This window comes from Sinocyclocheilus anshuiensis, unplaced genomic scaffold (genome assembly GCF_001515605.1).
Source record: "Sinocyclocheilus anshuiensis isolate Anshui unplaced genomic scaffold, SAMN03320099.WGS_v1.1 scaffold1243, whole genome shotgun sequence".
Lineage (NCBI taxonomy): Eukaryota > Metazoa > Chordata > Actinopteri > Cypriniformes > Cyprinidae > Sinocyclocheilus > Sinocyclocheilus anshuiensis.
Genome location: NW_015539901.1, coordinates 196,893 through 218,026, shown reverse-complemented (window position 1 = coordinate 218,026; position 21,134 = coordinate 196,893). Strand labels below are relative to the sequence as shown.

Here is a 21,134-nt window from a genome sequence, read left to right as displayed (position 1 = left end):
CCCCCCCCATGTCCCTAGGCCTACTAATTAATAAGTCCATTTGAAGCTTATTCTGTGGTGTAATTGGTAAGCAGTGCCCAAAAGCCCTCTAAACATCCCTTTTCCCTACTAGTGAATGGTCATGGGGTTAGTGACCAATCCCGCTTACCTCCTAAATGTCCATTTGCCTATCAGTCTCTAGAGTGACCGGTCCTGCTTACCTCCTAAATGTCTATTTGCCCACTAGATGCATGTAGTGGTCAGTGGAGGGGAGTGACCAGTCCGGCTTACCTTCTATTTGTCCGCTTCCCTACTAAATTTGCGAACAGCGCCTTCTAAAGGTCCAGCTTGGGTCTATGCTGTCTCGAGGATGACGGAGCGCCCCCTAGTTGTCCACGGGGCTGATATTTGTCCATTTCAGGACCTTTTTTTTTTAGTTTTGGCCTGAAAACGTGACGGGGCATCCACGGGGCTGATATTTTTCCATTTCAGGACCGTTTTTTTTTTTTTTTTTTTGGCGTTTTGGCCTGAAAACGTGACGGGGCACACGCCCGCGACCCGTTGGCCCCCTTTGGCCGGTTTGTGACGTCCGAGCAAAGTTCCTCCGATCGACCTATGCTTTATGTACAGCGCTCCGGGGTGTCCCCCTGACTCCCCTGTCGAATTTGGGCATGCCTGTACACTTCTAAGAAAATCCAACATGCAACTTATTTTAATAGGCTTACCATAGTAGTTTTGCGGACATGGCTCAGAAAGGTCCGATCGACCCAAATTCGCTGTCGGTGACTCGTAGGGACCCCATTGAATGCCATACAAAGTTCCGTGACCCTACGACGCCAATTTGGGGCCCCTGGACCCTTCTAAAAAAATCCCACTCTCAACCTATTTGAGAGTGTTTACCATAGTCATTTTGTGGACACGGTTTAGATAGGTCAGATCAACTCGAGTGCCCCATTTGCATATCGTCATGGGCCCCTCGAGCGGGTGGAAAAGTTTGGTGACCCTACGACCTCCTTTAGGGGTCATAAGGTCAAAAAAGGGACCGCGTGTCTGCCGAACTGCTACACGATTGGTTACATGATTACTACAGGACCTCAAGATTTGGAATTCTGGCTAAGTAGGGGCCCCTGACACACGGCCCCAAACCACGGGGCTCTAGGACCTTGCAGAAAAAATTGGCCTTTCCCAACTTAAAAGCCTCAAAAGGGTCTTGCTGTGTATAAGACCGAGAGGCCTGCAGCAGAGATTTTGTGTAAGAGCCAAAAAATTTTTCCTTTCGCTTTAGAACCTGGGGCCCTCCGTATGTCATCCGCCAAACTTCTACACGACTAGTTGGCGAGTGGGACATCTCCCGTTCGGAGACGACAGGTCGTAGGACCTCGAAACTTTGCAGCGTTTACTGTCAGAGGCCCCTGAATTGGCCCCCAAAGTTTGGGGCCCCTAGTTGCTTTCTAAGCCTTTTCAGTACGGCTGAGTGTGAGGATGAAATCGGGCCTGTGTCTGAGACTCTCCCATTGACTTGAATGGCAGGGAGAGAGATGGATCAAAAATAATGAAAAATACTTTTTGGGGTCCTAGGCCTCAGCCCTCTCGATACATCACTCAGGGGCCCCTGATGGAGCCTCGTGTGCAATTTGGGGCCCTTGGGACCCTTTTAGAGAAATCCCACTTGCAGCCTATTTGAATGGGATTACCATAGTAACTTCGTGGACACAGCTCAGAAGGGTCCGATCAAGCCGAATTCTAAATATTTGTCTCACGGGGACCCCCTCGAGGGGGCGGAAAAGTTTGGTGGCCCTACGACCCCGTTTAGGGGTCACAATGTCAGAAAAGGGGCGAGCACATGTTTTTCCCTGAATATTTTTGCTGAATTTTTTTAAAGCCCTTCCCAAACGCTGAGGATTTCGGCCCTGTGATATGTTGTATGTGAGGGTCCCACAATTGTGCATTCGAAGCCCCCAGGCTCCAGCCCCCTTATAAATGTTAGTTTTAATCAAACTGTAAAGAAAATCCCATTTGTAACCTTTTTAATGGCTATTAGAGAGTGACTTCATGGACATGGGCCGATCGACCCCAAATTCACACCAACCTCTCGTCAAGGGCCCCTTGGCCGGGCGGAAGGGTTTTGTGACTCTATGACCTCGTTTAGGGGTCAAAAGATCAAAAAAGGGACTTTGTGTCCATCAAACCGCTACACAATTAGTTGGCAAGTGGGACGTCCCCCGTTCGGAGAAAACGGGTCGTAGGACCTTGAGATTCGGGATTCTGGCTACGTAGGGGCCCCTGAAGCACGGCCCTGAACCATGAGGTTCTAGGACCTTGCAGAAAAAAGTGGCCTTTCCAAACTTTAAACTCTCAAAAGGGTCTCGCTGTGTATGAGACAGAGAGGCATGCAGCAGAGATTTTGTGTAGAAGCCAAAAATAGTTTTCTTTCGCTTTAGGACCCGGGGCCCTCAGTATGTCGCTCGGGGGACCCCCGGGGGCCACGGCGCAAAATTTGGGGCCCATGGGACCCTTCTAAAAAAATCCCACTCTCAAACTATTTGAATGGGTTTACCATAGTAACTTTGTGGACATGGCTTAGAAAGGTCAGATCGACCCGAGGGTGCCATTTGCATATCGTCATGGGCCCCTCGAGCGGGCAGAAAAGTTTGGTAACCCTACAACCTCCTTTAGGGGTTAAAGAGGTAAAAAAAAGGGACCGCGTGTCCGCCAAACTGCTACACAATTAGTTGGCAAGTGGGACGTCCCCCGTTCGGAGAAAACGGGTCGTAGGACCTTGAGATTCGGGATTCTGGCTACGTAGGGGCCCCTGAAGCACGGCCCTGAACCATGAGGTTCTAGGACCTTGCAGAAAAAAGTGGCCTTTCCAAACTTTAAACTCTCAAAAGGGTCTCGCTGTGTATGAGACAGAGAGGCCTGCAGCAGAGATTTTGTGTAGAAGCCAAAAATAATTTTCTTTCGCTTTAGGACCCGGGGCCCTAAGTATGTCGCTCGGGGGACCCCCGGGGGCCACAGCGCAAAATTTGGGGCCCCTGGGACCCTTCTAAAAAATCCCACTCTCAACCTATTTGAATGGGTTTACTATAGTAACTTTGTGGACATGGCTTAGAAAGGTTAGATCGACCCGAGGGTGCCATTTGCGTATCGTCATGGGCCCCTCGAGCGGGCGGAAAAGTTTGGTGACCCTACAACCTCCTTTAGGGGTCAAGAGGTCAAAAAAGGGACCGCGTGTCCGCCAAACTGCTACACGATTAGTTGGCGAGTGTAATGGGACACCCTCGAGCGAGTGGAAAAGTTTGGTGGCCCAACGAACTTGTTTAGGGGTCAAAAGGTCAGAAGGGGGAAAAAGGTCAGAAATTTTTCCCTGAATATTTTTGCTAATTTTTTTTTAAAGCCCTTCCCAAAAGTTGAGGATTTCGGCCCTGTGATATGTTGTACGTGAGGGCCCCACGATCAATCATTCAACGCCCCCAGGCTCTAGCCCCCATATTAATGGTATTATTAATCTGACATTTAAAGCCTTTGGAAGATGACATCATTTACTTTAATTGTCTGCGCCGGTAACACTTTATAATAACGTTCAGTTGTAAGGCATTTATAAGTGATTAGTTAATGATGAACTAATCATTTACAAAACATAACTATGTGTTCATAAATGATTAATAAGTGATTTGCTAATATTTTTATCTATGTTTTGTAGATTGAGTTATAAACCATTTACAAGTGATTAGATGATGATTAACTAATCATTTACAAAACATGACTATACGTTCACAAATGATTAAGTAATATGCTAATGATTTACCAATCTATCACGTTATCTTAAAAAATAGCATATCATGAAATAATCAAACAGATCCTTAGTAAATGGTTATTATTCACTTATAAATCATTGAAATGTCAACATTGTACTATTATTTCACAGCGTTATAACTACTCCATGTGTGTCAGAGAAGACATCTGTCTACACCTTCACCAGTCAGCCCTTACACTGCAGTACACACTACAAAGTATTCAAAACCTGTTGTGTAAACACATTAATAAATCATTTACAAAGCTTTCTGCATCCCCTATTCTAAAGTGTAAACTACTCATCAGTTGTAAATGTTTTACTCATCATTCGTAGGTCTTTCACCCAGTGTGTACACACACAACCTGTAACCGGCAGGTTTGTAAAATATTTTACAGTTTGCAAGCTTTGTAAATTATTTATTAATGTGTTTACACAACAGGAGTTAAGTGGTTGCAATCAATTTATTTTAGCTACATTTAAATAAACAAATTTAGTTGACTAACTTTCAACATTTTTTATTTAAATGTAGCTAAAATATATTGTTTGCAACCACTTACCTTAAAAAATGTAGTATAATTTTTTTCAGTGTATTAACCTTTTACTAAGGATCTGTTTGATTATTTCATAATGCTATTTTTTAATATAACTTACAAGATTTGTAAATCGTTAGCATATTATTTAATAATCATTTGTGGATGTATAGTCATGTTTTGTAAATGATTAGTTAATCATCATCTAATCACTTTTAAATTATTTATAACTTAATCTACAAAACATAGATAAAATATTAACATATCACTTATTAAATATTTATGAACGCATAGTCATGTTTTGTAAATGATTAGTTCATCATTAACTAATCACTTGTAAATTACTTGTAAATGAATTAACAAAACATAGACAAATTCTTAGCATATCACTTATTAATTGCTTATGAATGTTTTGTAAATGATTAGTTCATCATTAACTAATCAATTATAAATGACTTACAACTGAACGTTATTAGAAAGTGTTACCCTTTTTATGATATGCAAATCAAATAAATGAGTCCAATTTACTGTGTTGAGTACATCAGAGGTGGTTTAATCAAGAATAAACATCCTACACATGAATATTACAATATACAGGAAGTGTCCATAAAGCTCCTATACAGTCGCCATATAATAGGTTGCAAGTGGGACATACTGCATTACTCGTACCAGAAGGTCCCACTTGCAACCTATTTAATGGGGACAGGATAGGAGCCCTGTGAACATTCCTTTTTTATGCATAATGAACATTTTTATCATATACAAATCAAATAAATGAGTACGATTTACTGTGTTGAGTACAGCAGATGTAGTTTACTCAAGAAAAATACAGGGGTGAGAACCAGGAGGGCGTAAGTGACATTTCACCAACTTTACAGGAGGACCAAAACAAAAAAATACCATAGTTTGATCTGACTTTGTGTACTGATTTCAATCTTTTATACTAAAAATGTGTACTCGCATGGATGACAGCATACTTACTGAACACTATTTTAACATTTATTCAGAAAAAAAAAATCCATTTTTTTTTTAATAAAAAAAAAGTCACATACACCGTTTTGGCACCAATGTTTCATTCTATTTCATATCGAGGGGTGAGGACCAGAAGGGCGTAAGTGACATTTCACCAACTGGATGATACATGGATGATAGTATACTTATTGAACACCATTTTAACATTTATTCAGAAATATATATATTTTTTTCATTCCATTTCATACATAAAAACATGGGCGCATCTGATGACAATTTGAACAAAGCCATTATTGAGTATAAAATAAATAACAATATATTGTGATAAATAAAATATCAAATAACTAATTAATATTATAATAACATATCATTAACTAATTGATACTGAATGAATGAATTTCATAACTAATTATCATTAACTAATTAATATAATTTTGCCATATTACCAACTGAAAGTCCAGAAGCTTCAGAACAGTGAGCATATGAAATAAGTTACTGAATATTGAGGACATGACAACATAACAAAAACAATGTGTCATAAAGAACATTTCAGATCCATTTGTATATAATAGAGTAGCCTACTCTGACTGGCTGACTTGTAAAGCCTGGTAGAAGTCCACATAAGACTGCTGGATACTGCCAGTGCATTTGTGCACAGTGTAAGTAAGTCTTTCTTTTTCACAGCAGTGATGCCAGGTGGACATTTGTATACCTTTTTAGGTTCAGTTCCATGATAAACTCTGGTCTCCTGTTTTCCAACTTCAAGCATTTTAAATGCTTGGTCAGACAGTTCATATTTGAACTGAATAACCTTTGGATCCTCTTTTGTGTAGCTCAGCCACTTGATTTTCTGCCAACAAACTGTTTCTCCCTCTGCATCTTTTGTTTTGTTTTGGACCATGTGTGATGAAAAGGACTTAAAATCCAGAAAGTCACTGTGACTAAGCTCAATCACCTTGTATGGCATGGTCTTCCTTGCCATCCTTACAAGAGTGTAGTACCCATCTGGACTGTACACAGGCACATTCTTTCTGGCTGTCTCAATAGCTGCATGGACACTGTCCCATTCCATCTGGCTGTGTCCAGACTCCATGAATTTGTGGTCAGTAACGGAAATTGGCTATCTTTTTACTGCATGGAGGCCACGGCCGGAGTGGGGCTCATTTTCAGCCCTGGAGTTTCATGCCTTAGACCGGCCCACTTATTTTTTTATTTTCTCCGCGCTTTCTATTATCCATTTCTCATCTATTATTTTTTGCTCGCATATCTCCTTCATCTGAGCTATTTTTTGTTTGTTTGTTTGTTTGTTTTTTGAGCAAGGTGCCGCTGTCAGGGGAGTCAAAAGATAATTACGTCATCATTAGGGTTGCCAATTAACTTCAGAAATGGAAAATAAGGGACAATTGTGATTCTTTATATTTTATTGTTTAAGAAAATAGTGTTTATTCTTGTATTATTGTAGAAAATAAGTGTTTGTTCTTTAAGAAAATAAGGTACAGAATATGTCAGACTCTGTTCCATGTGTGTGTGTGTATTTTGCTCCCTGTGACCCAGTTTTCGTCCTCATGTTGATTGTTAATTTGATTCCAGGTGTGTCTCCTTAATTCCTCGTTATCATGAGTTTAAAAGCCCCAGTCCTTTCAGTTAGTGTTTTGTCCGGTATTGAATGTCAACCCGAGTCTCTGTGTGTGATCCTGCCTGTATTCCTCGTTGTGTGCTAAAATAAATACCTTGATGTTAATCCCCCTGGTTTCCGCGCTCCTTCGTCTCCGCCACAGTAGGCCAGCCGTGACAGAATACCGGACCAAACTAACAGTAAACGGTGTCCCTTCCCCGTGTCTGTTTTCCGTTTTTTTTTTATTCTTTTTGTTTTCCTTGTTTTCCCCGTGGCTATGGAAATTGCCGCTTGGTTCATCGCCCTGGCCTCGCCGCAGCAACGGCATTCGATGACGCCACCATCAACTCGCTGTTCTGGCACGGGGCCAACTAGCATCGCCCCGTGGACCTCCCAGACACCACGGGACTAAGCTGGAGGGAAGGAATCCTCCGGTGTCTGGGAAGCGTCCTGCCCCGTGCCAGAACCAGACCGCCGGCCGCGGTGAAGTCAAGCCCGCCGTCCAGTCCGCCAGCTAATCCCCAGTCAAGCCCGCCGCCGTCCACGGCATCCTCTAGTCAGCTGGCCGTTCCCTAGTCAATGTCGGCTCCAGCCCCGGAGCTCACTCCAGTGTGGGCTCCAGCCCCAAAGCTCACTCCAGTGCCAGCTCCTCGAAAGCATTTTGCTGTGCCTGCTCCTCCAGAGCGCCCTCCAGTGCCAGCACCCCGTAAGCGCTTCGCAGTCCCCGAATCCAGCCCGGTGTGGGCTCTAGTTCCCGAGTATAGCCCACGGAGGGCTCCTCCTCGACTATTCTGATGTTTTGCTGGACATTGTAGTTGGCGGAGCAGCGTCGCTGATCAAGTGCTTCAGGGGGCAGACGGGGGAAGCGAGCTGGTGCCCTCGTGAAGCTCAGGCAGCGCGGATTCAGAACGCCGTTGCCTAGCATCCATCTGGCGAACCTCCGCTCTCTACCCAACAAAACGGACAAACTCCTTCTGCTCTCCCGGATAAACAAGGATTTCTCACACTCTGCTGCTCTGTGTTTCACGGAAACCTGGCTGAAAGACGCCATTCCGGACAGTGCGTTGAGTCTGCCGGGCTTTCGCGACGCAGAATCAACGGGGAAATCGCGAATAATGTATGTCTGTCTGCAGTCAAATAGTTCTCAGAAATAATCACAATTGTTTTGCTTAATGGTCACATGACATGCAGATAAAAAAATTAAACATTTCATCTTTTTATTGTGTCTTATTTTGATTGTTTTTATTTTTAAATTATTTATTTTATTTTTTTATTTAATTATTAGCTTTTCATCAACTCACAACCCCCTGCAGTTCTCTCACAAACCTCAGTTTGGTTAACCCTGCTTTATAGGACTGATATTGTGCAGTTATTAGTGATTTTAAAACTTGTTTTAGAAAGCTGAATACAGTTACATTCACACACAGTTCAATTATTAGTGCTTCTTAATCCTGGTTCTGGGGACCCCGATCTGCACATTTATGTCTCCTTTATCTGACTCACTCAGTTCAGCTCATCTAGCTCTCTGTTAATCAGGCAATCAGGTGTGTTAAATAAGAGAGACGTGCAGAACCACATCGAGACATCCCCAAAACCAGGATTAAGAACCACTGAATTAGAGTGACATCTGCATATTATAACTGAAGGGGAACAACATGATGTGTCATAACATATCACAATACAAAAATGTGACAGTATGTATCGTCTATAGTTCAACCAAAATAAAAGTTTAGACAGATTTAATTTAGCATGAAATATGATAATGGCTCATCAAATGTGGTGAATCCAGAAGGTCACACATTCAAGAGTATGTAGTGAGGGACCGAGTGAAATCATATGGGTCTAATATAATTCTGTATTTTTAACTAAGCAGAATCATGAATATTTATGTTCTGGTGTCTCTATTGCTCTCTGCATGAGGCTCTTATTCAAATCCATTCCTGATCTAACACCACATTTAGGTGTTTGTCTGAGCATGAGACTGTTAGAACGGATCTCCATCCAGTCACTTTACCAGATCCTGAGACTGAACTGTTTTAAACAACATCAATCTGTGACGTTAAAAACCTTGAAATATAGACGTTCTCTTTCTCACGGAGGCAAATATGTTTTGAAACCAAACAATCATAAGATTAAACAACAATAGCAAGCATTGCAAAAGCAGGTGAAGTAAGTAAAATAATAAAAATTAATAATTGATTAAATTTAATAATTAAATTATAAATTATGATTATAAATTAATTTAAAAAAAAGAAAGAAAATAACACAGACGGATGGTCGCTCCCTTGAAGCAACACACACAGAGGCTGCTATTGAGAATCCTGAGATGCTTCATGACGGAGCCAGAGCCTCCTCAAATAAACTGAGATGAGAAAACTTATCACAATACATGAATAAAACACAAGCATTATGAAATTACATTAATGTATAAACTATATAGTTTTATAACACATTTACAAAGTAATTCTTTCCACTGAAAGAGCTGTTTATATTTTTGTCTTTCTTCACAGCTTTACCCAGATCTTCACTGACTGTGACTCCAAACAGTCCAGTATTCACTGGAGAGAGAGTGAGTCTGAAGTGTGAGATAAACTCTGATCACAGTGACTGGAGATATGAGTGGTATAAAGGCAGCACTAAAGTGTCTGAGCATCACACTGTAAACAGAAACACGCTCACTATTGAACGATCTGAAACATCTGATGCGGGTCGGTACACGTGTAAAGGACACATAGATGGAAGATCAGTCTCATCACAATCAAGCTCTGCTCTTTCTCTCTCAGTGAAGGGTGAGTTTAATATCATTGTCCTCTTAAATGAGCCTATTTGACGTTATTGAAAGTTGTAAACACATTTACAATGGATTTTTTTTTTACTGTGTTATGTTAATTGTTTTATTTTAAAAAATATTAAAATATTTTTGACTTTTATATTTTCTGATTTAATTATTAGCTTTTCATCAACTCACAGTCCCCCTGCAGTTCTCTCACAAACCTCAGTTTGGGAAACCCTTCTTTATAGGACTGATATTGTGCAGTTATTAGTGATTTTAAAACTTGTGTTTAGAAAGCTGAATACAGTTACATTCATACACAGTTCAGTTAATAAAAGTGACAAGTGCATATTATAACTGAAGTGAAAATACAACTCAGGACTCGCATCCACATTGACAGTGAACCATCATTTACTCATCGTTGTGTTGTTCTAATGCTGTTTACCCTTCTTTTCCCAGACCACAACGAGAGATTACAAAAAAAAAGAAGTGCAAAAAAAAAAAATGGCAGTAGATAGCCCTCAGGCTTTTTTTTTTTTTTTTATATAAATACGCAAAAGTGGGTTATTGCACAAATAAGGATTAAATTAAACTTTAGAGCTAATCGAGGATTTGTTGATTTGGGGTTTATTTTAAGTCGAGTTGTGTTGCACTACTTAAATTTTAAACACAGATTAACAAATCTAGGATTAGAATTCAATTCTAACCTGCGATTAAAACCTCCATCTACGATTCATTTTCTCCGTCATGACGGATTCACTAATTAATCAGAAACAATGAAAATGTTCCATTTCTTCTTTATTGACTATCAGAAACTCTCTCTGACATAAGCAGCTCTTGTCGATAAAGGAACTAAACTTGTAAAATGTCAGGCGTCTTTATAACCAGCTGCGTAGAGAGCGTTAGATTACAGCTGACCAAGCAGGAAAATAAAACATAAGATTGTATGGACTTCATAAGCCTGGAAATATATTTGTATGATCAATTAATGCAGTAATGTGGCAGCATATTATGACAAAACCGAGATGAGAGAAAACAACTGGCACGATTCATGGAGTGACTACCTCCGCTCGTCACAGCGCCACCTCGTCCGTTTGAGAAAGGAGAGGCGCGGCAGCATCACTGGCGCTCATCTCATCACAGCTGCCGTTAAATGCTACACATATTCCTCCTAACTTTTCTTTGTCTGACACCGAGATGAGGGACGGATCCACATTCAGACTCCAGCGGGCGTAAACTTACAGGCCGCCACGACCCTCACACGCTGCCGGTGTTGCACTTTATTTCATTTAAACCTCCTTACCTGTACATTTAAAGTTAATCCCTAATACAGATTTAAATCTGAGTTTAAAGTTATGGAGCAACGGGACTGAAATTAATCTATCTTAAATATAAATAAAATCCAGGGTCAAAATGATGGTTTAAATTGTAATGATACAGATGCAAGGACGGCCAGACTATAGACAAATAATCCAGATTGAGGAGATTGAAGTGCAGAGGAATGACAAAATCTCACGGAGACGAGAAATACAAACTCCAAGTATTTTTACTTGTAGAGATTCAAAAAAACAAGGAACAAAGTACAAACAAAACCAGAAGCAAGGCTTCCAATAGACACAAAACAGAGAAAACAAAAACAAGCACAATGGCTTACAAAAGACTCACGGTTAGCAACAGGATACACAGGTAGGTAGGCTCAAGACTGAACAAAACACAATGGCTAAAGGCAAACTTAAATAGGGCCCTACACAGGTGAGTATCATCAACAATAATTGCTAAGCAGAGCTGAGAGTTCTTGCCAATGGTTGCCCCCTGGCAACTGGGAGGAAGATTGCAGGCAGCAGACATCCCGCGCCCCCTTGTGGCTGGGAGTAATACTGCTGGTCATGGCAGGAGTGTGACCCCTAGTGGTTGGAGGAAGTACTGCCAGCTAAAGTCTTACATAAATGTAAACCTGCTTATTTTTAAACAAGGTTTAAAGACTGATGAAACCGAATTATTGGATAAACCTCGATTTAATCTAGATTTAAGCTTAATCCTTAATGGTGCAACCCACCACAGAAGTGCTCCCATTGGCACATGTCATATATTCGGATACACCACGTGTTCAGGGGTTTGGTGGAAAAACAAACCGAAAGTTAACATTTTATAAGAATATCCTGACCTTGGCCATTCGTCTCTGTGCACGACTAAAGCCTGGCTCACACTATAGGATTTTTAGCCCGATTTAGCCCCGATTTCCCCCTCCCGAGAATCGGAGCAAAAATCTTGTCGAGCCCCTCGATCGGTCCCGATGTTCGGCGCGGATTATCTGGTAATGTGAGGCGTTCACCGATCGAATCTTGCACCTCCCGATGTGCTCGCACACAAATCGGGGCCGCCCCGATCATATCAAACATGTTTGATGTTTAGGATTTAAATCGGGATGATGACGGCTATATGATTATGTCAGTACTTTCACAATAGCCAATGCGCGACCGCAAAACAGCAGCTGTACGGCCCCGTTGGATAGTGGAGACGGAGGAAACTGCTTCTTGACGTTTTATAGTAACACGCCTGTCTGTATAATGTGTTGAAAACGTATCACAACCTTAAGGAGAAAGAGAAGCGCTGGAGTGAAATCGCCTCAGTTTTGAACGTGTATGGGGGTGGCAGGGGGAGTCACGAGCAGGGGGTCTGGGGGCTTTACTCAAGTTAAAACACTTTCATCATCCTCATGAATGTATGCTGGTTTACCTAATGGCTGCGACACACACCAGTTTTTGTTCTGTGCTGATCACAATCGAATCCTTTCATTATAACATACAGAGTGTATACAAGACGATGTAATAATAATATATTAATTGCACAGTGTGAGATTAATTGGTCATAACAGAACTTTGTGAGATCACGATGAACTAAGAGTGACAGTTTTTAGTGGTTAAAAAAGGAGCGCTCTTTGCGAGCTTTAAACCATTTAAAATGTAGAACGTTGTTTTTCGGCCACACACACGTTGCAAAGTTTCGGGAATGACATCCGCATATTTATGCTGGATTCGCTCTCGAAGTAGTAGTGATTGACATAGTGATAACCATAGCAATAGATGGGACAAAATATGTGAAAATGTGCATTAAGACTAGAGCACCCTCACTAATGTCAGAAGCACCCTCAGTGATTATTTCTGGTTGGTACGCTTTTATTGTATAGCCTACAAAAACAACAAAATACAAATGCACTAAATAAAATAATTTAATAAATGCATATTTACAATTTAAGCACTTAACTAAAATAAGTATTAAAAAGCCCACGGTTTTTTTTTTTTTTTTATATAAATACGCAAAAGTGGGTTATTGCACAAATAAGGATTAAATTAAACTTTAGAGCTAATCGAGGATTTGTTGATTTGGGGTTTATTTTAAGTCGAGTTGTGTTGCACTACTTAAATTTTAAACACAGATTAACAAATCTAGGATTAGAATTCAATTCTAACCTGCGATTAAAACCTCCATCTACGATTCATTTTCTCCGTCATGACGGATTCACTAATTAATCAGAAACAATGAAAATGTTCCATTTCTTCTTTATTGACTATCAGAAACTCTCTCTGACATAAGCAGCTCTTGTCGATAAAGGAACTAAACTTGTAAAATGTCAGGCGTCTTTATAACCAGCTGCGTAGAGAGCGTTAGATTACAGCTGACCAAGCAGGAAAATAAAACATAAGATTGTATGGACTTCATAAGCCTGGAAATATATTTGTATGATCAATTAATGCAGTAATGTGGCAGCATATTATGACAAAACCGAGATGAGAGAAAACAACTGGCACGATTCATGGAGTGACTACCTCCGCTCGTCACAGCGCCACCTCGTCCGTTTGAGAAAGGAGAGGCGCGGCAGCATCACTGGCGCTCATCTCATCACAGCTGCCGTTAAATGCTACACATATTCCTCCTAACTTTTCTTTGTCTGACACCGAGATGAGGGACGGATCCACATTCAGACTCCAGCGGGCGTAAACTTACAGGCCGCCACGACCCTCACACGCTGCCGGTGTTGCACTTTATTTCATTTAAACCTCCTTACCTGTACATTTAAAGTTAATCCCTAATACAGATTTAAATCTGAGTTTAAAGTTATGGAGCAACGGGACTGAAATTAATCTATCTTAAATATAAATAAAATCCAGGGTCAAAATGATGGTTTAAATTGTAATGATACAGATGCAAGGACGGCCAGACTATAGACAAATAATCCAGATTGAGGAGATTGAAGTGCAGAGGAATGACAAAATCTCACGGAGACGAGAAATACAAACTCCAAGTATTTTTACTTGTAGAGATTCAAAAAAACAAGGAACAAAGTACAAACAAAACCAGAAGCAAGGCTTCCAATAGTCACAACAAAAAAAGGAGAAAACAAAACGAGCACAATAAAAGACTCAAGACTCACGGTTAGCAACAGGATACACAGGTAGGTAGGCTCAAGACTGAACAAAACACAAAGGCAAACTGCAAACTTAAATAGGGCCCTACACAGGTGAGTATCATCAACAATAATTGCTAAGCAGAGCTGAGAGTTCTTGCCAATGGTTGCCCCCTGGCAACTGGGAGGAAGATTGCAGGCAGCAGACATCCCGCGCCCCCTTGTGGCTGGGAGTAATACTGCTGGTCATGGCAGGAGTGTGACCCCTAGTGGTTGGAGGAAGTACTGCCAGCTAAAGTCTTACATAAATGTAAACCTGCTTATTTTTAAACAAGGTTTAAAGACTGATGAAACCGAATTATTGGATAAACCTCGATTTAATCTAGATTTAAGCTTAATCCTTAATGGTGCAACCCACCACAGAAGTGCTCCCATTGGCACATGTCATATATTCGGATACACCACGTGTTCAGGGGTTTGGTGGAAAAACAAACCGAAAGTTAACATTTTATAAGAATATCCTGACCTTGGCCATTCGTCTCTGTGCACGACTAAAGCCTGGCTCACACTATAGGATTTTTAGCCCGATTTAGCCCCGATTTCCCCCTCCCGAGAATCGGAGCAAAAATCTTGTCGAGCCCCTCGATCGGTCCCGATGTTCGGCGCGGATTATCTGGTAATGTGAGGCGTTCACCGATCGAATCTTGCACCTCCCGATGTGCTCGCACACAAATCGGGGCCGCCCCGATCATATCAAACATGTTTGATGTTTAGGATTTAAATCGGGATGATGACGGCTATATGATTATGTCAGTACTTTCACAATAGCCAATGCGCGACCGCAAAACAGCTGCTATACGGCCCCGTTGTATAGTGGAGATGGAGGAAACTGCTTCTTGACGTTTTATAGTAACAGGACTGTTTGTATAATGTGTTGAAAACGTATCACAACTGTAAGGAGAAAGAGAAGCACTGGAGTGAAATCGCCTCAGTTTTGAATGTACCGGGTGAGTGTAGAAAGCAGCTAGCACACTAGCTAACATATGTAAACATCACTGAAATATCAATGACGATCTGCTGCGTGAGATCACGTGAGGTGCTCCCTCTGGCATGATAATCTTAATAATATCTTGTAGTGTGTGATGCGCCATGATGTTAAAATCTTGTAGTGTGTGCATGTTTAAGATTTGAGGCAAGATAATCTGCAAAGATTCTCCTTATGTGTGTGCTGCAACCAGATTTCATAATCGGTTAGGATTTTAACACTCCTGTAGTGTGAGCCCGGCTTAAGTGTTCATGAGACTCTATTTGCACAACAGTTCAGAACTCGACCAGGAAAAGCACACAAGTTATGAAAGAAAAAAAAAAAAGAAAAAAAAAATGTTATATATATATAGTTTTGTAACACATTTACAAAGTAATTATTTCCTCTGAACTGCTGTTTCAGACACTTCATATTTTTGTCTTTCTTCACAGATTTACCCACATCTTCACTGAATTTCCTCTGAACTGCTGTTTCAGACACTTCATATTTTTGTCTTTCTTCACAGATTTACCCACATCTTCACTGACTGTGACTCCAAACAGTCCAGTATTCACTGGAGAGAGAGTGAGTCTGAAGTGTGAGATAAACTCTGATCACAGTGACTGGAGATATGAGTGGTATAAATACAGCACTAAAGTGTCTAAACGTCACACTGTAAACAGAAACACTCTCACTGTTGAACGATCTGAATCATCTGATGCGGGTCAGTACACGTGTAGAGGACACATAGATGGAAGATCAGTCTCATCACACTCAAGCTCTGTTTATCTCTCAGTGAAGGGTGAGTTTAATATCATTGTCCTCCTAAATAAACCTATTTTACTATATTGAAAGTGTATGATACTCTTAAATTATGTAAATGTTGTACACTATGAAATTGTGTAATATGTGAATTAAAGAACATAAATGTTGACTGAATATACAAATCAGTGTTTCATTTAGTTGTTACCAACAATTGGAAACATTTTTAATAATCATCACCAACTACAAGCAAACCAGGGCCCGTATTTATCAAGCTTCTCAAAGTGCCATTTTAGTCTTAAGTGCTGAGAATTCATTAAATTTACTCCTACTTTCAAACTTGAAAAATATAAGTATAAAAGCAAGTTATCACATTTCTTAAAGCTACACTGTAAAAAAATGTCACCCGTTTCAACTAAAACTTAAGTTTTGTGGCTGTCTTAAAATTTTAAGTTAAATCAACTTAAAAGTACAAGTCATTTCAACTCACTTATTTAAAATACTGAATTGCTTTATTAAAGTTAATTTGACTTTACAATATTTGCTGTTTCAACTTGAGTTCAAAAGTTTTTACATTAATTTTCTAGTTATGATAATGTAACCTTTATTTTAGATACAGATAAAAAAAGATATACTACATTTGTTTGAAACATTTCATTTGTTTTTCTTGAAGTGTTTATAAACAAGTTTTTAATATTAAGAACGGTACACAACCTGCCTGTGCATGCTAATGTGTGAATGCCAGTATATGTATACAACAAGGGCACAAAAGTAGCAAAAAACTGCCAAGAAACTGTCATACAAAGCTGAAAATACACTACCTCATGAAAAACAACCACTGAGGAAAGCTTGAAAAAAAAAACACACATACATGTCCATTACAGTCCTTTTTTTCTTGAACATTTAAAAGGAGAAAGGTGTCCTGCAGTGCACCATCGTAGTCTTCGTATTAGGAGGCCAGCTTGCACGCCCTTCTTGTGTGTATGAAGTGTCTCACCATGAGCCTTTAAAATCAGAAAATAACAGTAAAAATTACTAACAGTTGGTTATTTCATATACAGTACACACTGACAGACTTCAATATACACAAATTAATTAAGAAATACATTCAATATTTTGAATAACAAAAAAATAAAATAAATAAATAAATAAATAATAGTTTAAAGCAGGGGTGTCGAATTCTGCTCTGAGGGTCACTGTCCTGCAGAGTTTAGCTCCATCCTTAATTAAATACATCTGAATCCGTTAACTAAGGTATTACTAGGCATACCAGAAACTTCCAGGTAAGTTGTAGCTAAATTCTGCAGAAGAGTGGACATCCAGGACCGAGTTTAGACACCTCTGGTTTAAAGTTTCCGTCTGCTGCTTTTGTGAGTAATAGGAATGTAACAATGTACTCAAAGTCGGTTGAAATCGATGCAAATATGTGATGTAAGTTGATTGAGACATTAAACAAATCAAGATATGCATTTTAAACAAGGGCTGCTGAAGCTGTATACTGTGACCGCGCTTTACAAGCACTATAGCAGCAAACATTTCGCCAAGTTAATAAATAGTAGCAAACATGATAGTGGCAGTGACAGGGTAGATTTTTGATGAGGTGTGACAGAGGTTTGGCTTTCTGGAGATTATAAATGTAAGCGATAAGGTGGCAACAGACAACACAAAAACTGTGTAAATACACGTACAATGTTATGAAGGGTTTGTTCAACCAAAATCATCAATTACTCACCCTCATATAATTCTTATATATAAGTCTTTCCTACCGTTCTGGACCTCGGATTTCATCAAAAATATTTTCATTTCTGTTCTGAAGATGAACAAAGGTCTTACAGGTGTGGAACGACATGAGAGTGAGTAGGCTAATTAATTAAACCACACTGACCGGTGGGTCTGCAGCTCCAATCGCAGCGAAATCGTTTATTCGCTCCTACATCTTCCAGTCTATGACCCGGACACCAATCGAACTCAGCTGTCTAATGATCTAATGATAGAAATGTAGGGGAAAAAATGTAAAGTCGTTCAAATGTTGGCTTATCTTAATAACATACAGTTTATATTCTTTATTTAGTACATAAATGCAAAACTTACCCTTCATCAAGTCTCAGACTCACAGTCAAATGTGTGCGCCTATAAAAAGAGAAAGACACATATGTAGGGGGGAAAAAAAATGTAGTGGTTCAAATATTGACTTATCTTAAGATATAGTTTATACTCTTTATTTGGTACAGAAATGCAAATCTTACCCTGCGCTTAAAAGTTAATTATCAAGCATCTCAGTTGTAATTTAAGTGAAGTGTAGGACTAAATATTAAGTGTCAGTCTTAGAGTTGATTCACGACACTTTGCTGTGCCACAAACGGGATTTTGGATGTCGAAATACGCATGGACCAATCACCGAATAGATTCAATCGTCATCACAACCTTCAATTTAGGGTTGTGCCGGTAGACGATAGAATCGAGTATCGACGATAGTCAGAGATATCGCATGTTGCTGATTTCTTTGACGACAGCAAGACGATTATTATTATTATCAGTCAAAAATATAGGCACCTATCTTTAGTGATGCAGTGAGTAGAGCCGCTTCAGAAACTGCTGAGTAGCCGTGATCAGCTCCGGTGGCCGTGTCGGAGCCGTAACGCACCGCAGACGTGTGCAGTGTAAATAAGGTGTAAGAGATTTATTCTTGATACAGTGTAGGTAGCTTCACTGATTATAACGGGAGTGTTTTTAAAGAGCATATAATACTCGCGCTAGACTGAAGTCAGTTGATGTTATTTGGTAATGTAAATATTCTTTGCTCGTTTTCTGCTCGTTGCTAAACATTTCAAGAACATTCTTCCTCTCCTGAAAGATTTGCACACGTCTCTGTCTCCTCAGCGCCATCACATGCCCCTACTGGCAACTCCTAACCACTTGAGAGACTTCTCGAGCTGTCTTAAAGGGGTCATATAATGCTACATGCACTTTTACAAGTTGTTTGAACAGAAATGTGTGTTGGCAGTGTGTGTACACAGCCACCCTATAATGATAAAATTCCACCCAGTGTTTTTTGTTAATCTACAAAACCTTTCTCAAATCGAGCCGATCTCAGACGCTACTGTCAATCAAACTATCGTGGGAGGGGCCTGTATGTGTGACATCACACATACAGGCCCCTCCCAGGATAGTTTGATTGACAGTAGCGTTTCAGCACAGACTGAACTGGCGTCTTACCTTAGACCCGCCCTGAGTGAGCTGTCATCAGTCCGCCATTGTTTCACCGCCGGAGCAGATGAAGACAAGAATGACTCCTAAGCGATTGAGGTGTTCTGTTGTTGGATGTAATAATGAACATAGCAGTCGTCGTTTACTCCCGACATCTGAGCTGCTGAAGACGCAGTGGATTACGTTTGTTTTTGAAGGGAATGCGCCCCGATCTACATAAATGCGTCTATGTTCGCGCAAATCATTCATAATCCAGCTTCACCTACAGAAGAAGTGAGTGTAAGGTTTTTTAATTAATCTATGCAAATAGCAAGTTTCACGATGAATGCGGCTAAAGTAAACAGTCTCTCTGAGAGCAGCTCGGAAGAGAGGGGCGGGGTCAGCAGAGCTCATTAACATTTAAATGAAAATGCTACAAAACTGCGTGCTCTGAAAAGAGCTGTTTTTGACAGGGTAAAAAAATGTATTTTTTACACTACCATTGAGAAATTTTAACCAAACTATGTTACAGACTTTTCATTAAGACCCTAAAAAATCATATCAACTTGTGAAAAATGGGCATCCTATGACCCCTTTAAATAACTGGGAGAGTAAGAGTATTTCTTAGCTTTAAGAAACTGGATAACTTGCCTTTATACTTAAGTTTGAAAGTAGGAGAAAATTTAATGAATTAGCAGCACTTAAATGGCACTTTGAGTAGCTTGATAAATACGGGCCCTGCTCTTTAATTTAGTGCAGTATTTTTCTCATAAGGACATTTTGAGTTCATAACAGTGATCATGATACTGTAATGCTGTTTCAATCAATATTTACTCATATGCATGTATTAATACAGAGACCAAAACTTGTAGTGAAAGTGAGGCCAGATCAGCGTTTGTCATTAGTACAGGGCCGGCGCTAGCTATAGGCAGAGCAGGCGATTGCCTCGGGCCTCAGGCTTTGAGGAGGGTCCTCCATAACAGTAACATCCCCTATACGCCAGTCCACCAGTGAAGATGGGCAGCAAAATACTAGCCTCATTTTTCATTGGATATAGTTGAATTGTCACTCATCTGCAATTAAACCAATTAATGTTGCAGTTTCAAATTGGGTCCCGCCTTCTGAATGTTTGCGTAACAAATACATCCATCAGGTGCTGCGAACTATGCGATGCAAATGGCTAAATAGGCATGCAAAAAAGTACAGCTCCTAATGCAGGTGTGTGAGTTGTTGTCATCTATTTTGGAGTGATTGCAATATATTCTAAATATAAACTTGTTCTGTCGATCAGCGTAATTTCTGGAAAGGTCATTCACTGCTTTATTACGAGTTTAAAAGGGTGCGAGCGCCGTTGATGCGCCCAGACGCGACACTTTGAATTTGTGCATACAGTGAATGACATCGTGTCGGGAGCTGACTGACAAAATAGCTACAAAAGTAAAAGCAGAGAAGTTTGTATTCAAAGTTAAAAAGCAAACACACTAAAAAAAATGTTAATGGTTCAAATAAAGAATCTCAGGTGTATCTTCTAAATTCAGCTGATTATGAGGATTACTACTCTAACATTAAAGGAGACATATTATGCACCTTTTTACAATATGTAATATAAGTCTCTGGGGTCCCCAGAATTTGTCTATGAAGTTTCTGCTCAAAATACCACACAGATAATTTATTATATCACTTTAAAAATGCCTATTTTGAGTGGAAGCCGAAACATGCTGTTTTTCGTGCCTGCCTCTTTAAATGCAAATGAGCTGCTGCTCCCCACCCCCTTTTCCAGAATAGAGCTGTGCCAATACAGCTCGGACCTGTTAAAAACATCTGCTTTGGTTCTGATTATCATGTTTATCGCGCTGAAATTGTGCGTTTTAAACCATATTAGTTTAAACTTCTGATATATGGTTTTCTGAGTGCACACGTACAGAAAGCGGCTGTCACAGCATGTGAGTACTAAATTAAGTTCTCATTCACACACAAGTTTATGTTAAAAACACTCGAGTTACAAAAACAGTCGGTTATGTCTGTGAATGTAAACAGCTGGGAAATAAATTGCATGTTTATTTTAGATCTGTGTGGCAGCAGCAATATACAG

General features: G+C 40.1%; 1 protein-coding gene across 1 annotated transcript in view; it reads left to right on the top strand.

Moving 5' to 3' along the window:
- The first annotated feature begins 8,641 nt into the window (after positions 1–8,641).
- Positions 8,642–21,134, top strand: part of LOC107686102 (basement membrane-specific heparan sulfate proteoglycan core protein-like) — a 23,304-nt gene continuing 10,811 nt past the window's right edge. The window contains exons 1-3 of the mRNA XM_016482945.1: positions 8,642–8,699; positions 9,403–9,681; positions 15,621–15,896. Coding sequence (XP_016338431.1) covers positions 8,642–8,699; positions 9,403–9,681; positions 15,621–15,896 — 613 coding nt within the window. The remainder of the gene's footprint in view (positions 8,700–9,402; positions 9,682–15,620; positions 15,897–21,134) is intronic.